Source organism: Octopus sinensis, linkage group LG17, assembly GCF_006345805.1.
Source record: "Octopus sinensis linkage group LG17, ASM634580v1, whole genome shotgun sequence".
Classification (NCBI taxonomy): Eukaryota; Metazoa; Mollusca; class Cephalopoda; order Octopoda; family Octopodidae; genus Octopus; species Octopus sinensis.
Window position 1 is genome coordinate 14,721,119 of NC_043013.1, and position 27,620 is coordinate 14,748,738.

Here is a 27,620-nt window from a genome sequence, read left to right on the forward strand (position 1 = left end):
TGGCATAGTAACCAAGAGAAAAGGTAGCTCCTGCGACACTTTACAGGGGCCACTTGACCGAAAAGAGGGGCTGGAGTTGTCCCTCAGTCCAAAGACTTGTCCTTTGTGATCATAACAGATTGGACTCAATTAAAGGTGAGGGAACTCAATTAAAGGTGAGGTGGTGGTGTTAAGAGACAAATTACATTCAATGCCCAAGAACAGGAATGATCCTTTTTGGTGGGCCTCAGCACAGTTTCCACCCGCCCAGTTTTCTATCACAAGGGTTTAGTCAGTGCAGATCTGTATTTGACACTTGTCTAAAATTCCATGCTATGAGATCGAACCCACATCTCATGCGGTTGCAAAGCCTATTTCCTAACTGCACTACTAATGTCTGCACCTATTTAAAGATTGCTTGGCTGTTTGCTGTTCTTTGCTTCCTGTTACAGAAATAGCAACTGATATAGGTTAAGACAGACAGGAGACAAATTCAGGTGTGAAGATAGAGGTGGGGGATTTTAGATGATTGTTAGAAATAATGGTGGAGGTGGTTGCTGTGGTTTAAAGCAGACCTAGCTATGACCAAAAGCATTCCAGTCATGACCAACCATCCTGTCTTTTGAATAAGCACAGTGAACTAGGGATAATTTCATGAAATAAGAGAGTGTCATTTTATTGAGGTTTGGCTGCTATTTATAGCAGATCAAGTAGGGAATAGGGGCTCCCTTATTGGCTTGCAGGTTTGACAGTGGTTGTATTAGTGTGTATGTGTGTATCTGCAAGTGTATATGTCTGTGCATATATCTGTATATATTTGTCTCTGTGCATGTATGCATTTATATACCATAAGCAGGACTGTATAGGTCTGTACACAAAAGCATTGTTTTTGAGTCTGACTCATCACTTTTACTACACAAGACCTCCACCATCGTCTTTGACCATTGTAAAAGAGTTACTTGTAGAGACACCACATTTCATTATGCAACCATAATGTACTACAGTATATTAAACACTTTTTAAGTCAATAGTGTATCCTGTGTTAGCAGTGCTTATTAAATCACTTTAGGTTACAGCTACAGATTCTCTATAGAAATTATAGCTTGCACTGATTTGTTACATTTAATAGCCAAATATGCCTAATGTAAACAATGCAATCAAAGACGGAAAAATAGGTAATGGTTGTATATGCATGCTTCAAGAGTTCTTATTCCTTCTTCAGCACCACATCCAACCTATTTACTATCTGCAAACTTATTACTTAACCCTTTTGTTACCAACCTGGCTGAAACCGGCTCTGGTTCTGACTACAAATGTCTTGTTTTCATAAGTTTTGAATTAAAATCTTCCACCAAACCGTAGTCATAATTTATGTTCCTAACACTACCTGAAAGATAACTAAGTTATTTTACTAAATTTTTTGTTATAATTAAAGTAATTGAAAGAAACACCAAGCATCTCAACATAAATACAGTAACAAGAGGGTTAAATATCTATTAGATATAGCAGTGTAACATTATTGGATGGTATGTACATATAAATTGTAGGGACACCTTAAATGAAATAAACCCAATTAAATATGTAAAACTTGCTTTTTGAGATTAAAGCATTGTTTGAATATAAAATTTGAATGTAACATGGAAGGCTGCATTAAATGAAATATAAATTAGGTTGGGAAAAAGGTAGAAAAGTTTACCTTTACAAAATTTACAAAAAACAAAAAAAACAGGATTGACCCTTTTGATACCAACATACTTGAGACTGCCCTTGATTCTGTTGTATGTACAAACTTCTTGTTTTAAAGTGATCTAAATTGAACCCCCCTCCATCAAGATTTTGTGTTAATTTATATTCTAAACACCAGCTTGAACCCTTTAGCATCTAAATTACTCTTTTAAATGTCTGAGACCCCCTTCAGTCACGACACTGACCATGGGATTGGACCTAGAAAGTTACCCTCCCAGGCACAAGTCCGGGCAAGGTTGTTTATCGAAGACCAGCAGTTGTCCATGCATAACTGCCTCCCCCTCTCCATGCCATCAGTGTTATCTAACAGAAAGGCTAGGGCCGATATAGCTTGGCACTCATGACGTCGCAACTCGTTTCTACAGCTGAGTGAACTGGAGCAACGTGGAATAAAGTGTCTTGCTCAAGATTACAACACACAGCCCGGTCTGGGATTAGAACTCACAACCTTGTGATTGTAAGCTCAATGCTCTAACCACTTAGCCATGCCCCTTCACTACTTTTAAATGTAATACTTATTTATTCACATTGTTTTGGAATTAATCAGGCATTATCTCATAGCTTTGAGATTTCAGTGATGTGATTATTTATTTATAGAATGGCATTGTAGGATAGGTATGAGAGGCTGAATGTGGCCAATTTGAACATAAGAAAAAAGTAGATTATTTTGGCTTTATATGGTTGGTTTAAATGCTAAAGGGTTAATAATGATAGTTATTTTATTAAATTCTTCATTATCTTAAAAAAGAAACAAAGGCATAAAATTTCAGCAGAAATACGGCAACAAAAGGGTTAAATCAAAGAACAAACCCCAAATTTACTAACATCTTGTTCTTAGAAACAGAATTGCTTCTAACCAGATCTGCCATCATTGAAACCTTTAAATCTGATTTGATTATTTTTCATTATCATTTAAAATCCATGTTCCATGCTGGCATTGGTTGGATGGTTTGACAAGATCTCTGATGGACTCAAGGTCTGCATTGTGTTCTAGTGTCTCCTTTGGCACGGTTTCTATGGTTGGATGCCTTTCCTAACACTGGCCACTTTCCAGTCTGTATGGTATGCTTCTTTCCATGCCACTGGCACCAGTGAGGTTGCTATGTAGTTGACGAGAGTATGAACATTATGCTAAGAAATGAGTAGAGAGGGGTAAAGTATAAGAGAAAAGGGCCAGAGCAGAACAGGTTTCTTGCAGCAGAGGACTACCTGATTTCTCAATTTTTAGAAAAGAAGTCAGGCGTGATTAGGTGAAGCTAGAAGCAATGAAATAGTGGCAATGGGGTGTCAGGATGGACCTTTGAGGTACAAGGAGGAGAAGAACCACTAAGTCATGGAGACATAAGCACAGTAACACTAGTTATCAAGTGGTAGGGACAAACGCACACACATCTATTTGTGTGTGTGTATGTGTGTACACACAATGGGCTTCTCTCAGTTTCCGTCTATCAAACCCATGCACAAAGCTTTGCTCAGCTTGTGACTATAGTAGAAGGCACTTGTCCAAGGTCCCACACAGTAGAACTGGACCCAGAACTATGTGGTTGGAAAGCAAACATCTTACCACACACTTAAAATATAAAATAAACTATGGAAAGTAAAGAACTAAATTGTATTTAACATATTCAAATTAATGTACTTCTAAAGCACACGAAAAAACATTCGAGCGAGGTTGTTGCCAGTGCTGCTGGACTGGCTCCTGTGCAGTTGGCATGTAAAGAGCACCATTTGAGCATGGCCGTTGCCAGTACCGCTTGCCTGTGGCATGTAAAAGCACTCACTACACTTTCGGAGTGGTTGGCGTTAGGAAGGACATCCAGCTGTAGAGACTCTACCAGATCAGATTGGAGCCTGGTGCAGCCATCTGGATCACCAGACCTCAGTCAAATCGTCCAACCCATGCTAGCATGGAAAGCGGATATTAAACGATGATGAGGATGATGATGATGATATGACAGCAATGCTTGTTACCAGCATCACCTTACTGGCACCTGTGCTGGTGGCATGTGTAAAAGATTCGAGCGAGGTCGTTGCCAGTACCGCCTGACTGGCCCCGTGCCGGTGGCACGTAAAAAGCACCCACTACACTCTCGGAGTGGTTGGCGTTAGGAAGGACATCCAGCTGTAGAAACTCTGTCAGATCAGATTGGTGCCTGGTGCAGCCATCTGGTTCACCAGACCTCAGTCAAATCGTCCAACCCATGCTAGCATGGAAAGCAGACGTTAAACGATGGTGATGATGATATACATAAAACTGACCTTGCCTGTGCTTGTGCCACATAAAAAGCACTGAGTCCACTCTGTTGAGTGGTTAGTGTTTGGAAGGGCATCCAGCTGTAAAAATCCTACCAAAACGGTCACAGAAGCTTGGTCAGCTTCTGTCAAACCATCCCACCTATGCCAGCATGGAAGGCAGACTTAAACGATGATGATGATTATATATATATATATATATATATATATATATATAATTATACACACGTATAATTATATCAAATATAAACATGTAATTTTTTTTTTAGTTAACATATAAATTTTATATGTCTCTCAAGCAGACACATCATAATTAGTCTTAACAAGCTGTTGCTGCAGAAACACAGCTAATTAACAATTAATATCAATGTGGAGTAATTAGTAGAGAATTTATTGTATGAACTCTATGACATTATTTCATGTGTGCTTGTGTACAACTTTGTGTGTATGTATGTATAAGTATGTATTGTATTGTGTGTATGTGTTTGTATATATGTAAGAGTAATTGTATGTGTAATTGTGTAAGTATTATTGTTTATGTATCTGTGTGTATGCATATCTCTTTATTTGTCTGTGTATTTGTATGTGTGTGTCTGAGTGTCTGTCTGTCTGTCTATATATATATATACATATACGAAATGAGTTCTTTCTTATATACCACTCTGTATAAAAACCAGTTTGTCTGGAGCTCATCCACGGATTTGCAATATAGAATTGTATGAGCCATAACCTTGGACCCTACCACAAGAGTACCTGGAATTCTTCACTAATCTAAGTCATATTGTTAACCTGGCATGCCAACAAAGCTTATGAAGTATTTTGCCCAAATTGATAATCCTCCACTCTTTGTTTTGACATATATATATATATATATATATATATATATATAGGCATCGTTTTTGTCTCGGGAGACAATGGAGTTGCGCATAAAATAGTCTTGTCCGGCTTTTAAATTTCATGTCCTGATACATTTCCTGCTGTGGCTGTGTAGTCCTATCCTGGACAAACACTCCCTCTGGCAGGTACCACAAATGTAGCGAAGACTGTTCCTGGCTGGTTGTAATGCCATAGTTTCTTGTTGACGTCTTTTCTTGTCTTTCCATTTCTCCTCACTCTCTCTGTCACTCCTTTGTATTCCCTCTTTTACGGTGCATCGCCAATCTCCACGGTTGCCGGCAACTGCCTCCCAACCACTAATATTGATGTTGCAGGCCTTCATGTCCCTCTTGTAAACATCCTTGTAACGTAAGAACGGTCTACCCACAGACCTAGTACCCCTAGCAAGCTCTCCGTAGAGTATGTCCTTGGGGATTCTGCCATCTTTCATACGGCTAACATGCCCAAGCCATCTCATACGTCTTTGTGTGAGGAGTGCAAACATGCTTGGTATTCCTGCTTGCTTGAGGACATCTTTATTGGGGATATGATTCTGCCATTTGATGCGGAGGATTTCCCGGAGGCAGCGCAGGTGAAAAATGTTTAGGCAATGCTCTTGGCGTGTGTATAGCGTCCAAGTCTCACTTCCATACAGTAGAGTGCTAAGTACACATGCCTGGTAGATCTTCATTTTCGCGGTCTTGGTCAGCTTATTGTTGTCTCACGCCCGTTTGGAGAGTTGGGCCATCGCAGCAGCTGCCTTGCCAATGCGTATATTGAGCTCAGCATCAAGGGATAGGTTGTAGGTGATGGTAGAGCCAAGATAGGTAAACTTCTCCACCTCTTGTAATCTGTGGTCTCCAATATGTATGATTGGGCTGTCCGATGTAGCCTGACCCATGATGTTGGTCTTCTTAAGGCTGATAGCTAAGCCAAAGTTGTTACATGCTTGCTCAAAACAGTTAATGAGCCTTTGGAGGGCTTCTTCTGTGTGTGATACCAGAGCGGCATCATCAGCAAATAGCATCTCCAACATATATATATATATATATATATATAGGTATACATGTGCGTGTGTAATGTTGTGTATATTTGTGTGTTGAACCATTGAGGACTGCATTTAAGGATGAGTGTAGTGGACCTGAGTGAGGCAGAGAAATGTTCTGTTGTGAACAGCTGGTCTTCAGCATCATAATTATCATTGCCAAGTCATTGTCATCTTCATCTATTCTCCTATGCTAGGACAGTTTGGACAGATATACAATCTAGCCTTCACCCCCATTCCTCGTGTTATCTTTTCTCCCTAAAGTCCGAGATTCTCATGTCTGACCTCATCATACAAATAGCAATCTTAGCAATATCCTGGAAGAAGATAAAATTCTAAATTTCACTGTTCTACATCCTAGGGTGGGAATTATTGATCCAAAGTTCTATTTTATTTTATTTATGGTATTTCGTGAGATGAAATATCCAGTCAATTAAAAAAAAAAAACCTCCAAAATACTGAAATGATTTTATGAACCAAAATTGGAATAAGATTGAAATTCTAATGCAAAATCAGTTTTAAACAAAAGTAAAAGGGCCCATGCATGAGTGTGTGGTTAAGAAATTTGCTTCTAAAATGAGTAGTTTTGGGTTCTGTCTTCCTGTGTGGCAACATGGCTGAGTGTTTTCTACATAGCCCCAGGCCAACTGATACCTTGGAAGTGAATTTGGTAGATGAGAACTGAAAGAAGCCCTGGGTGTGTTTGTATGTATGTATTTATCTGTATTTATGTATCTGTGGCCGTTGCCAGCGCCGCCCCAACTGGCCTCCGTGCCGGTGGCATGTAAAAAGCACCATCCGATCGTGGCCGTTTGCCAGCCTCATCTGGCACTTGTGCAGGTGGCATGTAAAAAGCACCCACTACACTCATGGAGTGGTTGGCGTTAGGAAGGGCATCCAGCTGTAGAAAAAATGCCAGATCAGACTGGGCCTGGCGCAGCCTTCTGGCTTCCCAGACCCCAGTTGAACCGTCCAACCCATGCTAGCATGGAAAACGGACGTTAAACAACAATGATGATGATTATGTATGTATCTGTGTGTATGTATGTGTGTATGCACCTGTATGTGTGTATGTATTATTTTTCTTTACTACCTGCAAGGGGCTAAACATAGAGGGGACAAACAACGACAGATAAACGGATTAAGTCGATTACATCGACCCCAGTGTGAAACTGGTACTTTATTTATCGACCCCCCTAAAGGCTGAAAGGCAAAGTCGAACTTGGCGGAATTTGAACTCAGAACGTAACGACAGACGAAATACCACTAAGCATTTCACCCGGCGTGCTAACGCTTCTGCCAGCTCACCGCCTTGTGTGTATGCATGTATCTGTGTGTTCATTTGTATAGATGTGTGTGTGTGTGTGTTTACATTTGTTCCTGATGTTCAGTATTGTTGTTGTTACTTTTGTCAACTAATCATCCATTTGCTTTGTACCTTCAAAAAAAGAGACCCCTTACATAAAAAACAGAGAAAAAAGAAATTGGTGACTAGAGAGGCATCATGTTTGTGTTGAATAAAATCAGCCTTTTTGATGTCAAACTGCCCGAGACCACCCCTGGTGCAATGATGCAGACGTCATATTTTAAGGTGTTTAAAAGAAAAACCTTACCATAAGGTTCCGTGTTAATTTATGTTCCAAACATCACCTTAATAATAATTATTTTAGTAAATTCTTTATTATTTGCAAAATAAATTGAAACAAAGGCAGTGTATTTCAACCGAGTTATAACAAGAGGGAGGCTTAAAAAAAACTTAGGAGAGGAGAAATTAACCTGTCGTTGCCAAGAGTGTGCTGTCCTCCCCCCTCCATACATGGCGGATTCCAAAAACAAAGTATTCAGAGAGACAATATTGCTTAATAGCATGAGAAGAGAAATTGTTTTCAAATCAAGAAAGTAGTGATGATATGGTGGCTGTGGGGTGGGGTGGGGGGTTAGCAGAATTTAATGAATAAAAGAAAAATAAGCAAGGAATGAGTGTGTGTGTGTGTGTGTGTGTGTGTGTGTGTGTGTGTGTGTGTGTGTGTGTGTGTGTGTGTGTGTGTGTATATATATATATATATATATATATATACACACATACAGCTTAGAATTACATTTGCTATTCTGTCTCCATTAAACAATGTAGAGTAAGAGAAGGAAGCAGAAGAGGAAGAAGGTATCATCTGAAGAAGCAATCTTAAGATTGGACAACAGTTGCAACAGAACTACAAATTGTCTGGATATTAGGTGGGGAAAAAAATCAAAATCAATTTTTTTTTTTATTAATCTTTCTCTTTTTCGTAGAGGGGATTTTTCTGTTTCATTATGTTTATCAAAGAATTTTTTTTTGTATTTAGATTAAATATTTTTGTCCTCATAGACAAGAGCTAGTAAATTCTTGTCTTGATTACCTCTTCAATCCACTTCATTTTTGTTATTGTTGTTGTACCAGTATGATGATCATCATCATCATCTTAGATCTAATTAGCCTTTTGTCTGTTTGATGTTGCTAGGCAATCATTCATTTTACTATTAGGTTAGTAAAACGGATCATTCATTTTATGACCGTTTTTTTTTTCCGTGCTAATACAGGTAAAGTTAATATAATGTTGAAGTGTTGTTTTACAGCTGGATGCTCTTCCGGTCACTAACCCTTACCTGTCTTTCAATTTCTCATACTTACAAAGGTTCAAAGCAAGTGGACAAGTTGTTGATAGAAGTGACATCAACAGCACCACTTGTGGAAACAGTTGCAGAGTGCAAATGTAAAAGAGTACACACACATATACATACACACACACACACACACGTACACACATACACACACACACACACACACACAGATGATGGATATCTTTCAGTTTCCATTTCCCCCAAGAAAATTTCCACAAGGCTTTTGGTTGGCCTCGGCCATACTAGAAGGCACTTAGACACTTGTCCAAGGTACCACTCAGTGGGACTGAACCCTAGACCTTGTGGCTAAAATGCAATCTTCTTAACTATACAGTCATACCTGTGCCTATGTCATACTAATCTAATAAACTTGTACTAAGTTAATAAACCAACCACTGTATTAACCCTTTAGCATTTAAACCAGCCATATCCAGCCAAAACATTCTACCTGTTCTATGTTCAAACTGGCTGGATCTGACCTCTCACACCACCCTGCAATGTCATTTTAAAAATAAGCTACCACATCATCAAAATCTCAAAGTTACATGACAATGCATGCTTAATTCAAAACAATGTGAATAGATAACCTTTACATTTGACAGAATGACCCGAATGCTAATGAGAATGGGGCTAATCAATTTCTACGAAATATTTACTGATTTTTTTTTTTTTACCTAGTTTTGTCTTTTGCTTCTTTTATTCTGTTTTTTTTTCTCTGTTCTTCCTGTTTCTTCTCACTCTCTCTCTCTCTCCATATTAGATTGCCATATATTGTTGTCTATTGATGTGTCTTTACCATTTGCTTCATGTAAATCCTCCCCACCACACCATTTTCTCTTTTGCATTTCATCTTTGTACTGTCCTCAGTGATCAGTCCTTGTGGCCAGTAATAATAATAATAATAGTAATAATAATCCTTTCTACTATAGGCACAAGGCCTGAAATTTTGGGGGGGGGAAAGTCAATTACATTGACTCTAGTACTCAGCTGGTGCTCATTTTTATCGACGATGCTGACAGGATGAAAGGCAAAGTTGACCTTGGCTGAATTTGAACTTAGAATATGAAGACAAATGAAATACTGCTAAGCACTTAGCCCAGTATGCTAACAATTCTGCCAGGTCATCACCTTAAAAATTATAGTAATAATAATAATAATATCAATAGTATTAATAGTAATACTAATAATGGTTTCAGCTTTCGGGGTCAATAAATTAAGTACCAGTTGCATACTGGGGTCTATCTGATTGACTGGCCCTCGCTTCCAAAAATTTCAGGCCTTCTGCCTAGAGTAGTAAAGATAAGGGTTTCAGCTTTTGGCTTAAGGCAAGCAATTTCAGGGGAAGGAGTAAATTGATTTCATCGACCCTGGCAGCATTTGAACCCAGAATGTAAATATTAGGAAGACATGCCACTAAGCATTTTTCCCTGCACAGTAACAATTCCACCTGATCACTGCTTTGATAATGATACTAATAATATGTGGATAAGGTGGCGAGCTGGCAGAATCGTTAGCACGCCGGGCGAAATTCTTAGCGGTATTTCGTCTGCTGTTATGTTCCAAGTTCAAATTCCGCCGAGGTCGACTTTGCCTTTCATCCTTTCGGGGTCGATTAAATAAGTACCAGTTACGCACTGGGGTCCATATAATTGACTTAATCCGTTTGTCTGTCCTTGTTTGTCCCTTCTGTGTTTAGCCCCTTGTGGGCAATAAAAAAATAACTAATAATATGTGGTTATAATTGATATGTTTTCTGATGGCTCTCTCTGTTTTCTCTTTCTCTAGGCCTATGCTGCTGGCTGCGATATAGCGATTCTTGCCAGTGATTTCCAAAGAGTCCAAGTCATACCTGGTGTCACTCATGGTAACATCAAAGTTAGCTGTGTCGACTGTTCTACAGATACTGGCAAGGTAAGTAAAAGACACCGACATGCATGCACACATACACATGTACACACACATACATGCACAGTCCACCTTCACTGGCATGGATGGGTTGGAAGGTTTGATAGGATCTGACCAGCCCGTGGGTTGTGTTGGTCCCCAATGTCTGGTTTAGCAGATGCTTTTCCTAATGCCCACCACTTTACAGAGTGTACTGAGTATTTTTTTTGTGGTACCAGCACTAATGTCCAATATATATTGAATGTTACCTATGAGTGTTGTCTATCACATAGACTGTTCGTTAGCCAAGACTAAAGGACAACTATCTACCCTTGAAGTGAGTTAGTCACTGCTAGGTACCAGCTTGGTATTTACCACTGTAGTAAAGAGTCAGCCTGTTATTTGATGAGGATGGTTTTTAGTTGTCACCAACTACTCTTACTTCAAAAAATTTGAAGAAACAGTAAGATGGAACGTACACCTCTTTTTATACTGGACAACTAGATACAGATAGTAACAGGTATTAGGAATTCTGAAATTTTTTGAAATGACTGTATTTAATGAAATAAAAATAAAAATTTGCTAACAGAAAGTTAACAAATTCCAGGGCCATTTAACCTATTTCCACTTAAACTGACCATATCCAGCCAAAATATTGTACCTGTTTTATGTTCAAACTGGTCAGCTGTGGCTTCTCACAACAACCCTACAATATCATTCTAAAAATTGAGTTACCTCATCAAAATCTCAAAGTTAGAAAGTAATGCATGATTAATACAAAACAGTGTGAATATATAACCATTACTTTTGACAAAATAATGTGAATGCTAAGGGGTTGAAGAGTAATATATAAGATCATCATTTAATGTCTGCTCTCCATGCTGTCATGGGTTGGATGGTTTGACATAGAGCTGGCTAGTAGGGAGCTGTCCAGACTTCAACTGTTTGTTGTGGCATGGTTTCTATGGCTGGATGCCCTTCCTAATGCCAACCTCTTTACAGAGTGTGCTGGATGCTTTTTACGTGCCACTGGTACATTACTGCATTTATGCAGCTCTGGCACAGGTGCTTTTTAAGTGGCACCAGCATCTGAAAGGACAAGCTTGTAAGTGTGGAAGACAGCGATTTTACTTAGCTTGACATGACTTATCAAGTACAGAAAATCACCACATCTCCCAGTTCCTTGTCATTTCCTCAGTGGGACCCCAGCATTCGAAAATCCTTTCTCATCACTTCGTCCCATGTTTTCCTGGTTCTACCGCTTCCGCAGGTTCCCTCCACAATTAGAGCTCAGCACTTTATGCAACTGATATATGTATATATATGTGTGTGTGGGTATATATATATATTATTCTGAATAGACAAAAATCTCTGGAGTTTAGATAAAACATATTTATAGAAGTCTATTATCTTAATGCATGACAAGTGTATATGAAAAATCCCTAGTTAATTACCTATAACCCTAATAACCTAGAAGCTAAAGAGATTGCATCTGCACTCAAATAGATGATTGGATAGAATCCATGACCCCCTGCCTGCCTCACATCACATCTAAGGATAATAGGGATAATTTCACTGATCACCCTAGCTGTGTGAGTTGACCAATTCTCCAAAAACAGATTTAGGCGTAGTTAGTCAGAAAATCTTTGGTCCTGTTACTCTTAAACTTAAGAAAGTGGTTCAACTCCAGTTATGGAATAATGGCTTGTCAATCACAGAATGACTTCTTAATATCTACGGTAAAAATAAGTGTAGTATTTTCAGGTCATTATTACAGACTTTTATCCCTCTATCCACCAAGCCACTACTGTTACAAGCTTTAGCCTTCACCAGTGCTATAGTATCCATTGTCTGCAAGCAAGAATTTTTTTTTTTTATCGGGATAAAAAAGCAAATGAAAAGAATTTTAATGTAATTATGGGTATTTCTGATGGGGCAGAAGTGTGTGAAGTCATTAGTTTGTGTTTTTGAAATTTGTTGTGTAAAAGGTTCCTGATGTTGACAGATTAAGTAAACATTAAAACAATGATGAGGATTTATTTAAAAGATGTTCATGAACCCAGGCAGTACAGCTTTGCTCCATATGGGCAAGATATTTAATTCCTGAGAGTGCACCACTCAACGGGTAGTCGGTGCTATGATTTTAGATCTATATGAATTACTGAGGTGAGAAAAATGAACTTCAAATATGCTTAATGAAGAAAATAATGAATATTTACCTCATGGGACATCTAGTTCTTTTCATGACTGTTTGCTTTGTCAGCTGTTGTTGAACCTAAAAACCATTGCTTGTTTAACTACACATATTATTACAGTAATCCCTTGACAATACCGGGTGTTAGGTTTCAAAATCCCCTGCGATAAGTGAAAATCCGTGAAGCAGAAATAGTACTGTATTTTTTTTTAATAATTTGTATTTATTTATCTTTTTATAAATGCAATACAACACCACGGAGGAATTGGCATAAGCTTAAATAATAAACCGTAATAGGTGAACCGCAACATGGCAAGAGATTACTTTATTATCATTATGTAGGGACAGTAAAATCCAATTTGTGTCCTCTTGAAGCACCTCTGCTTATTTCAGAATTACAATCTAGTATGCAGTTGTATTGATGTGAGGTACATATATTAGAGTTGGAAATTCTGGAAATAGTATTTGCAGAGTTATTATATGCTAAAACAGGAAGCTGAAAATTTTTTTTAGTATTATTTATTCACCAAGCAAATGAAACGTGTCTAATGTGAATATATAATACTCCAAAATTTTTTCCAGTTTCCTGTTTTGTTTTATATATGTGTGTGCATGTGAATGTGTTTTTGTCAGGATACATTTTAATAATGATAATAATAATAATAATAATAATATCAATAGTATTAATAGTAATGCTAATAATGGTTTCAGCTTTCAGGGTCAATAAATTAAGTACCAGTTGTGTACTGGAGTTGATCTGATTGACTGCACACCCCCCTCCCCACCTTCCAAAAATTTCAGGCTTTGTGCCTAGAGTAGAAAAGAATAATGGTTCCAGCTTTTGGCTGAAGGTAAGCAATTTCAGGGGAAGGAGTAAATTGATTTCATCGACCCTGGCAGCATTTGAACCCAGAATGTAAATATTAGGAAGAAATGCCACTAAGCATATAAAGACAGTTTAGTACTAGACTGAAAAATCACTCAATACTTTTTAATAGAATACACGTTTAAGCTTTTGCAGGAGGTGACAGTGACTTGAAGTTTCAGCCACACATGGTTGTGTGTTTAAGAAGTTTCTTAACCACATGGTTTTGGGTTCCATACCACTACGTGACATCTTGGGTGTCTTCTAATACATCCCCAAGTTAACCAAATCCTTATATGTAGATTTGGTAGATGGAGACTGAATGAAGCCCATCATGTATTTGTGTGTTTTGTGTCTCCTTATCTTGACATTGTGTGATTGTAGTAAATGAGTGCCACTGTCCTACAAGCAGTGTCATTCATTCCCAATATTCCGTGAAAACCTGTCTGACCATGGGGCAATATTACCTTGCTTGGAAACAGGTTAGAGTTGGTAACATGAAGGGCACCAAGCATTAGAAAATTTTTGCTTAAATTAAACTCTGTTTTACCCATGCAAGCATACAAAAGTGGATGTTGAAGTGATGATACTGAAGATATATATATATATATATATATATATATATATATATATATATATATACTCTTTTACTTGTTTCAGTCATTTGACTGCGGCCACGCTGGAGCACCGCCTTTAGTCGATCAAATCGACCCCGGGACTTATTCTTTGTAAGCCCAGTACTTATTCTATCGGCCTCTTTTGCGGAACCGCTAAGTGACGGGGACGTAAACACACCAGCATCGGTTGTCAAGCAATGCTAGGGGGACAAACACAGTCCCCCCCCCACACACATATATATATATATATACGACAGGCTTCTTTCAGTTTCCGTCTACCAAATCCACTCACAAGGCATTGGTCGGCCCGGGGCTATAGCAGAAGACACTTGCCCAAGATGCCACGGAGTGGGACTGAACCCGGAACCATGTGGTTGGTTAGCAAGCTACTTACCACACAGCCACTCCTGCGCCTATATATATATATATGTATGTATGAGTGTGTATGTATGTATATGTGTGTATAAACAGCAGTTGGTGACATCACAAGTGGTTGGTATGTACATCATCCAGAAGCAAAAGAATGAAGCAGTTACTTTATATATCACTGAGAAAGTGTATATGTGTGTGTATATATATATATAGATAGATAGATTGATAGATGTGTATATATATATTTATGATTCACTACTTTGAACAATGTCTTATAAAAGCTAGCTAAAAAGAATACAAAAAAAAACCCCTGATGCCATGTCATGTCTTGCATACGAAACTATTGATTTTATTTATATTGGCTTTTTTTCCTTTTTAGTCCTGAAATAAAATGTCCCTCTCTCCAATTTTATATTGTCATGACAAGAGAAATAATAATAATACTGCTGTTGCTGATAATTTGTATGGGGGGGGGGGCAACAGGGCAACATATGAGGTGGGGGGGAGGCAACAAAGAGACATGTGAAGTGTGTGATTTACCTAGAATGGAATGGTTAATCATCATCATCATCATCATCATTTAACGTCCGTTTTCCATGCTAGCATGGGTTGGACGGTTCGGCCGGGGTCTGGCAAGCCATGGAGGCTGCACCAGGCTCTGGTCTGATTTGGCAGAGTTTCTACAACTTGATGGCCTTCCTAACGCCAACCACTCCGTGAGTGTAGTGGGTGCTTTTTACGTGCCACCGGCACGGGGGCCAGAGCAGGCTGGCAAACAGCCACGATCGGTTGGTGCGTTTACGTGTCACCGACACGGACGCCAGTCAGGTGGCGCTGGTGTCTGCCACGTTCAGACCGTGCCTTTTTACGTGTCACCGGCACGGGTGTCTACACAAACGTGTGTGTTCTTTTATGTATATAATGTTATGTGATAATCATTTATTTACCTGTTATATATTTTTGTTTCCAGATTGCAGCCTCTTACCAAAATAAGGTCTATATATTTGAACCAACACCTCTACTTCAACATGAAAGCTCTCATGTAAGTACCAACTCTACACTTCAAGATTTTTGCAGCACTTTTAACAACTCCTTTCCATGTTTGTACAAATGTTCTTATAATTCCCTTTTCTCATCCTTTCAGCTTGCTTGTTTATCTCAGTTAAAAATATTTCTATCTGCTCAGTTATGAAAACTGCTTTTTTAGTCATTATATATTTTCAATTATCAGTATATATATAAAATTTAGATTCAGATGAATATGGTACTTAAGTCAAAGGCACCACAATTGTGTATGGTATTATCCATATAAATCCATGGAGTGATTATAATCAAACTAAGCAACAAGTATATCCGAGGTAATGTGGTACGATCGTTTCATGGTACTTCATTTTATTAAACACTGTAAGTATTACATCAGTTTTAAAATGTCGAGCAATCTTCAGCCACTTATAGAAATTTTCCAGTCAAACGGACAATGCACATTCTTATCTCTATTTCGTTTGCCAACATTATAAAAAGGGTATATATATGTATATATATATACATATATATACCCTTTATATATATATATATATATATATATATATATATATAATGACTGGGAGTAGGGGATCATTATCTTCCTTTACTAAAAAGATCTCAGGAAAAGTCTTGAGAAGAGGCTGCTAATTATAACAGGAGAAACCACAAATTTTATTAGGTAAAGCTACAAATTTTATGGAGAGCAGTCACATATTTTCTGGAGTGAAGCTACAGATTTTAGCATCTGAAGCCACGGATTTCGATAAGGAAAGGCCACAAATTTTATAGGGAGAAACTACATATCTAATGGGGCAAAACCAAAAATTTAAGGGTTGAAACCATGAATTTCATAATGTGATTCATGTATTATACATAATGTATGTATACTATTCTGATGCACGTTACTGCAGTTTTAATCCTAGATTAAATGTCTTATGGATGTTCTGCAGGTGTGACTGTGCGGTAAAAAGCTTGCTTCACAACCACATGGTTCTAGTTTCAATTCCACTACGTGACACCTTGGGCAAGTGTCTTCTACTCTTGCCTTGGGCCAACCAAAACCTTGTGAGTGGATTTGGTAGGTAGAAACTGAAAGAAGCCCATCATGTGTGTGTGTGAGTTTTTTTGTTTTTTTTTGTATGTGTTTGTCCACCATCATCACTTGACAACCAGTGTTGGTGTGTTTACATCCCTGTAATTTAGCAGTTCGGCAAAAGTGGCCAATAATGCAAGTACCAGACTTCAAAAAAATAAGTACTGGGGTCGATTCATTCAACTAAAATTCTTCAAGGTGGTGCCCCAGCATGGCCACTGTCTAATGACTGAAACAAGTATTCCCAACCACATGGTTCCGGGTTCATTCCCACTGTGTGGCACCTTGGGCAAGTGTCTACTAAAGCCTTGGGCCAACCAAAGCCTTGTGAATGGATTTGATAGATGGAAACAGAAAGAAGCCTATCATCATCATCATTTAAAGTCCGTTCTCCATGCTAGCATGGGTTGGATGGTTCGACTGGGGATCTGGGAAGCCAAAAGGCTGCACCAGGCTCCAGTCTTATCTGACAGTGTTTCTACGGCTGGGTGCCCTTCCTAACACCAACCACTCCGTGAGTGTAGTGGGTGCTTTTTACGTGCCACCGTATATATATATATATATATATATACATATATATAAAATGTGTGTGTGTATGTTTGTCCCCCCAACATTGCTTGATAGTTGATGTTGGTGTGTGTTTACTTTGCTGTAACTTAGCAGTTCAAAATAGAGACCGATAAAATAAGTACTAGGCTTACAAAGAATAAGTTCTGGGGGTGAAACAAGTAAAAGAATATATATATATATATAATTTAAAATTCCATTCAATTTCTGTAATGATTAAACTAGGGTTGAACTCATAACTCAAATGTTTGCTTACAGTTTTTGTTTTTTTGCTTGTTTTTGTGTTATCATTTCTTTTCAACCAGAATCTCTCTCGTGGGGATAATGTACAAAGAGAACATGAAAGCAGACTAAAACTTAAGGGCCCCACAAGGGCTTCATCCCACCTATTTTTTTCTTTCTTTCTTGATATCTTTTGATGTTATTATACTTTCAATTTTTGCTGCCTTAACCCCCCAGAGCCACTATTACCACCACCACCACCAACAACAACAACAACAACATCATCATCGCCACCACTGTTACCACTTGCCTGTAGCCTTCTACAACAATGAAATGAAAGACATGATTATTATAGTCCAGACACAAGGAAGTTTCTTTGTCTCACACCTTAGAACAGCAACACACATACACACACTTTCTCTTCTTCTGTCCCTTTTTCTTTCCATCTGTCTATTATGCTGCCTCATCATTTCTCTCTCTCTCTCTCTCTCTCTCTCTTTTCTCCCTTCTGTATCACAGTCTCATCATTTCTCTCTTTTTCTCCGACATCCACAATAAAGTCAATACTCATCATCATCATCATTTAATGTCCATCTTCCATGCATGGGTAGGACAGCTGACAGGAGCCAGCCAGGTAGAAAACTAACCTGGATGGCAGGTAGAAAACTACCCTAGACTATTGTGTCTGTTTTGGCAGGGTTTTTGCAGATGGTTGCCCTTCCTAACACCAACCACTCTGCAGGGTGGACTCAGTGCTTTTCACATGGCACAAGCACAGGCAAGGTCAGTTTTGGCGTGATTTTTACAGCTGGATGCCCTTCCAAATGCCAACCACTTTACAGTGTGGACTGGATGCTTTTTACATGACACCAGCACTGTCAATGTCACCAGTTAACTCACAAGACAAGGAATTATCAGAGGGGCAGGGGTATTTGAGGAGGGGAATTTATGTCAGAAGATGAAAGGTTAGAGTGTGACTGAGAGGCAGAAACAGGTATCTTGCTATACCAGAGGGGGTCATTGGAGGAGGTGATCCGGTGTCAGATGAGGAAAGGTATTGACTCTATCAATTCAAAGCTGAGTTCAGAATCAGAGGGGAACCTAAATTTTATAATTTTGTAACAAAAAATAAAATCGTCTAAGTAGTAAAAAAAAAAAAAAAAAAGGAAGGAAAAATGCCCAGCAAAAAAATTAATGGAAATAGTCGTTAATTTTGACAACTCAAATTTGTCAAGCGCTAATTAGATAGAATAATTAATACTTATTGAATTCCATTTCTTAATCATTCAAATTTATAGGGGAAAAAATTGATAACACAAAAAAAGAAAAAAACCCTAAGGTGTTTTAAGACTTACCAATTTGATGTTGTCAACAGATTGTGGGGTAGAGAATGAGGGTGGTGGTGATTTTGGTGACAACTGTGATGGTGGTTGTGGTGGTGGCAGTGGAGGTTTTGGTGATAATGTTAGTGTTGATGATAGTGGTTTTTTGGTGGTGGTGATGGTTTTGCTTCTGGCTGTTTTAACGGTGGTGATGGTGAGAACAGTAGTGGTGGTGTTGGCATTGGTGGTAGTTTTGGTTGTAGCAGTGGAGATGGCAGTGGCTGGGGAGCAATGATGGTGATTGGGGTGGGTGAGATGACAGTGGTAGAGGTAGGTGGTGGTGATAATTTCGATTTAGGTTGTTGTGGCTGTGGTAGTAGTGGTGTTTGGTGGTGCTGTATCTGTTGGGTAGGTATGGTCATGGTGGTGGTAGTAACCTAGTAACTGTTGTGGTAGTTATGGTGACAGCAGTGGTCTTGGCTGAGGTGGCTTGCTGTTAATGAAGATGATGGTGGTGGTGGTGATAGTGGAGGGTGTTGCAATGGTAATGATGGTGGTAAGGATGAGGTGGCAATGGTAGTGGTAGAAGCAATGATGGTGATAGTACAGGTGATAGTGGTCGTTGCAACAGTGGTAATGTGACAGTAGTGATGTTGGTGGTGGGATGGTAATGGTAGTGGTGATGGTGGTGGTGGTGGTGGTGATAGTAGTGATGGTTGTGGTATGGGGGTGATGGTGGTAATGGTGGTAGTGGTGGTGGTGGTGGCAGTGACAGCAGTGATGAAGAAGTGTTAAAGAAGCCAGTACATTACACTCACTGCATGGATCAATAGCAGCTGTTGCTCTACTACTACACCTCTTTCTTCCCCTCTCTCTCTTTCTTTCTCTCTTTCTCTCTCTCTCTCTCTCTCGATGCTTCTAACTGATTGATTGTTCATTTCATGGATCTCAGCACATCCTTGCTGCTGCTTGTTGTTGTTGTTGTTGTTCACTGGTAGTTTCATGTTCTGCTGCAGTGTGACTACTTTTGCTGTTATTATTATAACTGTAATCACCACCATCACCATCACCACTACAGCATTACTACTACCACTACTACTACTACTACTATATTGCTAATGCCACGAACACTGTTAAATCACTAACATCATCGCCCTCCCTCTCCACTGTTACTACTACTGCCTCACCTCTATCACCAACACTGCCACCACCATCACTACACTACAGCTTCTACTACTATCACCAGTACCACTATTATTGCCACCGTCGCCTCTAACCCCAACACTCCCCCTCCCGCCACCATCACCGGTACACTGCCAGCACCACTCCCACAAACACCACTACACCTGCATTGCCACTACCATCACCACCACCGCCACCACTACTACCAACCACCATCACCTCCGTCAGCACAGCTACTGCACCTAACATCAATGCCAACACTTTAAGCCTCTCCACCACTCCATCACTGATGCATCTCTTGTGGTTTCTACCTCTGCTAGAAATCACAGTTCAAATTATAACTGACCACCTTGAAAAAGAAAGGACACACTGGGCAATATAATCTTGGAAACAAGACAGGATGGTCAATGCTGGAACACCTTTGATCATAGCTATACTAAAATAGGGCTGATTTGGGGGTTAAATAACAACAGAAATACCCCTACACTGCCAACACCACCACTGTCATCTTCACCATACCATCCTTACCACCCTTACCACTTCCATCACAACAGTTACATCATTAGCATTGCCACTACCATACCATCATTACTGCCCCTACACCACTGCCACCGGTACCATCATCATCATCATCGTTTAACGTCCGCTTTCCATGCTAGCGTGGGTTGGACGGTTTGACTGGGGTCTGGGAAGCCAGGAGGCTGCACCAGGCCCAGTCTGATCTGGTAGTGTTTCTACAGTTGGATGCCCTTCCTAACGCCAACCACTCCATGAGTGTAGTGGGTGCTTTCTACGTGCCACCGGCACAGGTGCCAGGCGAGGCTGGCAACAACCACGATCGGTTGGTGCTTTTTATGTGTCACCGGCACTGGTATTACAACTACAATATCATTACTGCAATATCATAGTTACTCGCTCCCCCCCCCCATACCATCCTTACCCCTATACTATCCTTACTGTTGCTCCACCACCACCACCACCATAATCACTAAACCATTATCACTGCTGAGGTCAGTTTGGGTTTTCATCCTTCAGGATTCAATTAAAATAAATACAGGGTTTGAATAAATCAATTATACCCAGGTGCAGGCATGGCTGTGTGGTAAGACGCATGCTTCCCAACCACGTGGCTCTGGGTTCAATCTCACTGTGTGGCACCTTGGGCAAGTGTCTCCTGCTATAGCCTCAGGCCAACCAAGGCCTTGTGAGTGGATTTGATAGACGGAAACTAAAAGAAGCCTGTTGTGTGTGTGTGTGTGTGTGTGCGCGTGCCACATCTCATCATTGTTTGTCTACATCCCTGTAACATAGTGGTCCAACAAAAGAGACTGATAGAATAAGTACTCGACTTACAATGAATAAGTCCTGGGGTCGATTTCTTTGACTAAAAAGCCTTCTAAGGTGGTGCTCAAGCATGGCCACAATCAAATGGCTGAAACAAGTAAAAGAATAAAAGAAAGGAACTCGCCCAAAATTTATGGTTACTCATTATATAATCTAGGATGAAAACTGCCCTGTGGGTGGTTCTCTCTTCGTATAATGTATCCTTTATTTGTTTTATGTCTCTTTTTCCATGCTAGCATGGGTTGGAGGAATATGTTATCGAAGCATTGCTTTGCAGCTAAATGCCCTTCCTTGTGTCTCTCTCTAACCCATACCTGTTTTTCATGTAAGGGATCTCTTCATTTACATCTCTTGAAAGGCATAAGACTAGCAGATGATTTGTTGTCAGGGAGCAAATGACAGCAAGATCAGTGTCCATAACTGAACAATTTTAAGAGAAGTTCATATGTAAATAAAAAAAGAAATAAAGAAGACCTCCTTCAGTCATGAATGACTACTATGGGATTGCAGGTAGAAAGCTTCCTTCCTAAGCACAAGTTTAGACAAGGAAGACCAGCAGTTGCCCACACATAGCAGTTTTCCCTCTCCACGCCACCAATGTTATCCAAGGGAAAGGCAAAAGGGACTGATACAGCTTGGCACCAGTAATGCTGCAACTCATTTCTATAGCTGAGTGAACTGGAGCAACGTGAAATAAAGTGTCTTGCTCAAGAACACAGCACGCAGCCCGGTCCCGGAATTGAACTCACTACCTCATGATTATGAACCCGATGCTCTAACCACTGAGCCATGCACCTTCATGTAAACACACACACACACACATTGATACACAGGTATAATGGCTGTAACTTGATTTCAAGCAATGCTATCGCTTGATTGTTCGCTTAAACATAAGCAACACAGATGTGGTCTTTCAATCCTACTAGAGACCTACACTCTTTTGCACAGGTGTGGTAGTGATGTTCATTACAGCGGATGTTCATTGAGCTTACCATCCATACTGACACATACCTTTATTCTATCATGAGATTTTCCATTGAGTGTTTTATCATGTTTGATGACAGCTAGCCATAGTAGGCAACATGCCATAGAGACATGCCTGAAGCTGTTTAAAATGAAGAAAGACCTTGCACAGGACTAACCCCACTCTCTAAACAGCATATGCATTTTCCCAGAAAGAAGAACTAGTCTATATTATTGGATGCAAATGAAGTCACAGGTCTTATATACATCCATACAATCATTTATATATAAATCAATGGACTTCTTTCAGTTTTTGTGTACCAAATCCATTCACATGGCTTTGGTCGGCCGAGGACACTTACTCAATATACAACACATTTGGACTGAATACCACCACTGTCATCATCACCATACCATCCTTAACACTTGCTTCACAACAGTTACATCATTAGCATCACCACTACCATACCATCGTTACTGCCCCTGCACCACTGCCGCCGGTACCATCACTGCAATATCATAATTACTCGTTCCCTCCATACCATCCTTACTCCTATACTATCCTTACTGTTACTCCACCACCATCACCATAATCACTAAACCATTATCACTGCTGAGGTCAGTTTGGGTTTTCATCCTTCAGGACTCAATTAAAATAAATACAGGGTTTGAATAAATCAATTACACCCAGGTGCAGGCATGGCTGTGTGGTAAGAAGCTTGCTTCTTAACCACATGGCTCTGGGTTCAATCTCACTGTGTGACACCTTGGGCAAGATTCTTCTGCAATAACCTCATTCAGGTGTTACATACATTCATACAATCAGTTATATAAAAATTAATGGTCTTCTTTCAGTTTCTATGTACCAAATCCACTCACAAGGCTTTGGTTGGTCTAGGATACTCAATATACAACACATTCGGACCGAACCTAAAGCCACATAGCCCCTTCTGCAGCTATGCAGCCATGCCTGTTCCTTTGTTATTTTTGCCTTTTTTGTGAGATAATACCCAAGTTGATATTGGTTTATAACCTTTGTAACTATGGTAGATGTTATTATATATTATATAATGATATTGACATTAATATCATTGTCATTCTAACATCTATTTTTCCATGCTTGCCTGATTCAGATGAGATTTGATGAGACAAAATTTCTTTGGCTAGATTCTCTTCTTGTCATCAGCTCTTACTTGTTTCCAAGCAAGCTAGTATTTCCTCTCATCCAGACATGTCTTCATGGAAGGCTGCAATAATCACAGCTTGTATAAAATTTATTTACAATAAATGTACAATGTCAAGATAAGGACGGACACACCCACACACACACAATGAGCTTTCTTTAGCTGTTCTACCTATCAAATTTGAATAACACCTGCATTTAACTCCATTTATATATATATATAAATTATATATATATATATATACACTAACAGCTAAGCCCAGTTTCACCCGGTCTGTTTGGATGATGTGGCTGTGATTGTTTTCGGTTAGGCATAATCTATAACAGTGTTTGTCAACCTTATCATTTTGGGTCCCCTGTTTCGATTGGAGCCTCCAGCTGTATGAAAATTTCCTGGCCCCCACCCCGTCAGAAAACAGCTTCTAAGCAACAGATTGTTTTAATAGCTGAAGAAAGAGGGAATTCCATGAGAAAAGTTTTAATCGATTTTCTCAGTAAGTATGGGGGTTAGGAAAAAAATACAAACTGCATTCCAATCTATGCACCCGTCTCCGCATGTGTGCCATTTTTCATGCGAATCCACCCAGCCGTTTAGCTGTGAACCTCAAGACAAGAAAGAATACTATGATTGCCCGTGTCCAATTTATATTTTATATATATATAGTAAAGACACATGGCCTAGGGATTAGGGTGTTTAGTATATATATATATCGTAAAGACACATGACCTAGGGGTTAGGGTGTTGCACTCACTATTGTTAGATTGTGGGTTCAATTCCCAAACTTAATGGTGCATTGTGGATTTGATTTCCAGACTGGGTGGTGCAAGACACCTCATGTTGTCACTCTGCAATCACTTCAACATCTGACATGTGACCCACTGTGCACCTGTACAGGCATTGTTGGTTTGATGGGAGGAGTGAGACAATGTGCAGCATGAACAACATTTGATCACTATAAACCAATCATTCATGCAGGTTGTTCAGCAAGAAATTGCTGAACCATCTTCCTTAAACTCAAGACACTACCATTATATATATACATATATATATATATATATATATATATATATATATATATATATATATATATATATATATATATATATATATATGAAGGTGCAGTGGTTAGAGTATCGAGCTTACGATCGTGAGGTTGTGAGTTTGATTCCCAGACCAGGCTGCATGTTGTGTTCTTGAGCAAGACACTTTATTTCACGTTGCTCCAGTTAACTCAGCTGTGGAAATGAGTTGCGACGTCACTGGTGCCAAGCTGTACCGGCCTTTGCCTTTGCCTTTCCCTTGGATAACATCGCTGGTATGGAAAGTGGAAGCTGGTATGCATGGGCGACTGCTGGACTTCCATAAACAACCTTGCCCAGACTTGTGCCTAGGAGTGTAACTTTCTAGGTGCAATCCCATGGTCATTCATGACCGAAGAGGGTCTCCTCCTCTCTCTATATATATATATATATATCATCTTCATCATTTAATGTCCATTTTCCATGCCTGCATGAGTTGAACAGTTTGCAAAGTACAGACAAGCCAGAAGACTCCACCAGGTTCTATGTCTGCTTTGGCATGGCTTCTAAAGCTGGGATGCCCTTCCTAACTCCAAATAGTGTGTGTGTTCATATTTCCCTTCATGTGTGTTTGCTGGTTGTAAACAATGACCATGAAAGCATGTTCAGGCCTCTTGACTTGGTTTGACATGAGCCTTTTGTTTGCAAAAGGCTCATCCATATGGTGTCGTTTGTTTCCAGTTCTCTGCATAAAGCATACAGGTTTTTGTTGTTCAGTAGACAAGGAGATTCTTGCCTCACTTATAAACAAGTTGGGGTTAACATGTAGGGCATCCAGCTATAGAAGACTCTACCCCCAACATACTCTCATGTGACTCATGCAAGTAGATGTTAAAACGATGATGATGGTGACATTTACCATCATAAATCCCTATAATGACCTCCCCCTCATTTATTGCAGTTATAGTAATTATCATTTTTATCATTATTAGTGATGCAGTTAACTGGCAGAGTCATTAGCTTCTTGAACAAAATGTTCAGCAGCGTTTTTTCCAGCTGTTTATGTTCTGAGTTCAAATCCCTCTGAGGTTGACTTTGTCTGACATCCTTTCAGAGTTGGTAAAATAAAGTATCAGTAAAGTACTTTGGGGAGGGTCAATGTATTCGACGTCTCCCTCCCTTGAAAGTTGCTGGTTTTGTCCCTATATTAAAAATAATTATTATTGATATTTATTAGTGAAATTGCAAACTGATAGAATTATTAATGTCAGACAAAATATTTAGCAACATTTTTTCCAACTCTTTTACATACTCAGTTCAAATCTCACCAAGGTCGACTGTGCCTTTCATCCTTTTGGGTTGATAAAATAAAGTTCCAGTCAAGAACGAGAGTTGACGTGATCAACTTACCTTCTTCCCCTAAAAATTGCTGGCCTTGTACTGAAATTTAAAACAGTTATTTAAAAAATAAATTGTTATTGATATCATGGTCTATGAAACCAAATATCAGTCATTTACGGGGTTCTTGTGACAATGTCAGGAAGCATTATTTTGGGGGTTTTAAGAAATCCTGAAAGATAAATTATTGTTGCTTAGCTTAGATCAGCCCTGTTAAAGCAGACCTATGATGAAAGACACTCCAGCTATGATCTCCCTGTTTTATTAGTAGATTATTATTATTATTATGATGATGATGGTGATATGGCAACGAGCTGGTAGAATCATTAGTGTGCCAGACGAAATTCTTAGCAGTATTTCGCCAGTCACTACGTTCTGAGTTCAAATTCTGCCGAGGTCAATTTTACCTTTTATCATTTCAGGGTCAATGTAATCAACCCCCCCCCCTCCTCCAAAGTTTCAGGCCTTGTACCTATGGTAGAAAAGATTATTATTATTATTATATTGTTATAATTCTAAGATCGAAAAGTAGCAAATTGGTTGAATCATTAGTGTATCAGACAAAATGCTGAATTGCATTTCTTATGGTTGTTTACAATCTAAGTTCAAATCCCATCCTAGGTCAACTTTGCCTTTTGTCCTTACAGAGTTGATAAAATAAAGTACCAGTCAAGTACAAGGACTAGCATAAGTGACATGCCCTCTCCCTACAAAACTGCTGGCCTTGTGGCAAGTCTAGTAAAAAATTATTATATTATTATTATATTAGGGTGTGTGGTGATTTGAGGGAAATTTGGCTGTTGTTTCTAACAGGTTGACTTGCCACAGAGAAGTTTCCTTTTTTTTTTTTTTGCTGCTTCACAAATATCTTTAACCCTCTTGGCACCATATATATTTCTCTTGCTTTTGTTTCAACTAATTTTTGGAAGTAATAATGAGTTCTAAATTAACTTTGTCCGTTTTAAAGCTGGTGTTTGGAGCATAAATAAACAAGGGATTTCGATAAAGGGTTTTAATTTAGATTGCTTTAAAACAGGAAGTTTGTATCATAGAACCAGAGATGATCTGAGGTGGGTTCCTGTTAAAAGGGCTCACATTATTATTCTTGATATTGCTGCTGTTGCTGTTGAGTGAAGCGGTCTTCGTCCCAGAGCTCGCAAGATGGGAGAAGTCCGAAACGTGGTCCTTTGCTATTCGTAAGACCCGCAGAAGAGAAAGCAGGTCAACCCCCCCCCCCCGACACCGAGAGCATCGACGGATGGATGAATGCGCATCCAGGCTCAGCAGTTGCGTAGGAAGTCGGGGACAAGAAACAGGAAGAAAGAGTGAGAGAAAGTTGGAGCAAAAGAGTACAACAGGGGTCCCCCCCTCCTGCTGGAGCCTCGTGGAGCTTTAGGTGTTTTTCGCTCAATAAACACACATAACGCCTGGTCTGGGAATCGGAACCACGATCCTCCAACCATGAGTCTGCTGCCCTAACTACTGGGCTATTGCGCCTCCATGGTGGTGATGGTGCTGTTGCTGTTGAGCGAACGGTCTTCGTCCCAGAGCTCGCAAGATGAGAGAAGTCCGAAACGTGGTCCTTTGCTATTCATAAGACCTGCAGAAGAGAAAGCAGGTCAACCCCCGACACAGAGAGCATCGCCGGATGGATGAATGTGCATCCAGGCTCAGTGGTTGCGTAGGAAGTCAGGGACAAGAAACAGGAAGAAAGAGTGAGAGAAAGTTGGGGCGAAAGAGTATAACAGGGGTCGCCACCACCCCCTGCCGGAACCTCGTGGAGCTTTAGGTGTTTTCGCTCAATAAACACACAC

The 27,620-nt window shown here is 39.6% G+C and overlaps 1 protein-coding gene across 3 annotated transcripts in view; it reads left to right on the forward strand.

Annotated features, from left to right (window-relative positions):
• The window catches only part of LOC115220683 (dmX-like protein 2), a 179,075-nt gene that overhangs the window by 36,282 nt on the left and 115,173 nt on the right, over positions 1-27,620 (forward strand). For all 3 annotated transcript variants that reach the window (XM_029790800.2, XM_029790802.2, XM_029790801.2), the window contains exons 2-3: positions 10,343-10,468; positions 15,460-15,531. In XM_029790800.2, coding sequence (XP_029646660.1) covers positions 10,343-10,468; positions 15,460-15,531 — 198 coding nt within the window. The remainder of the gene's footprint in view (positions 1-10,342; positions 10,469-15,459; positions 15,532-27,620) is intronic.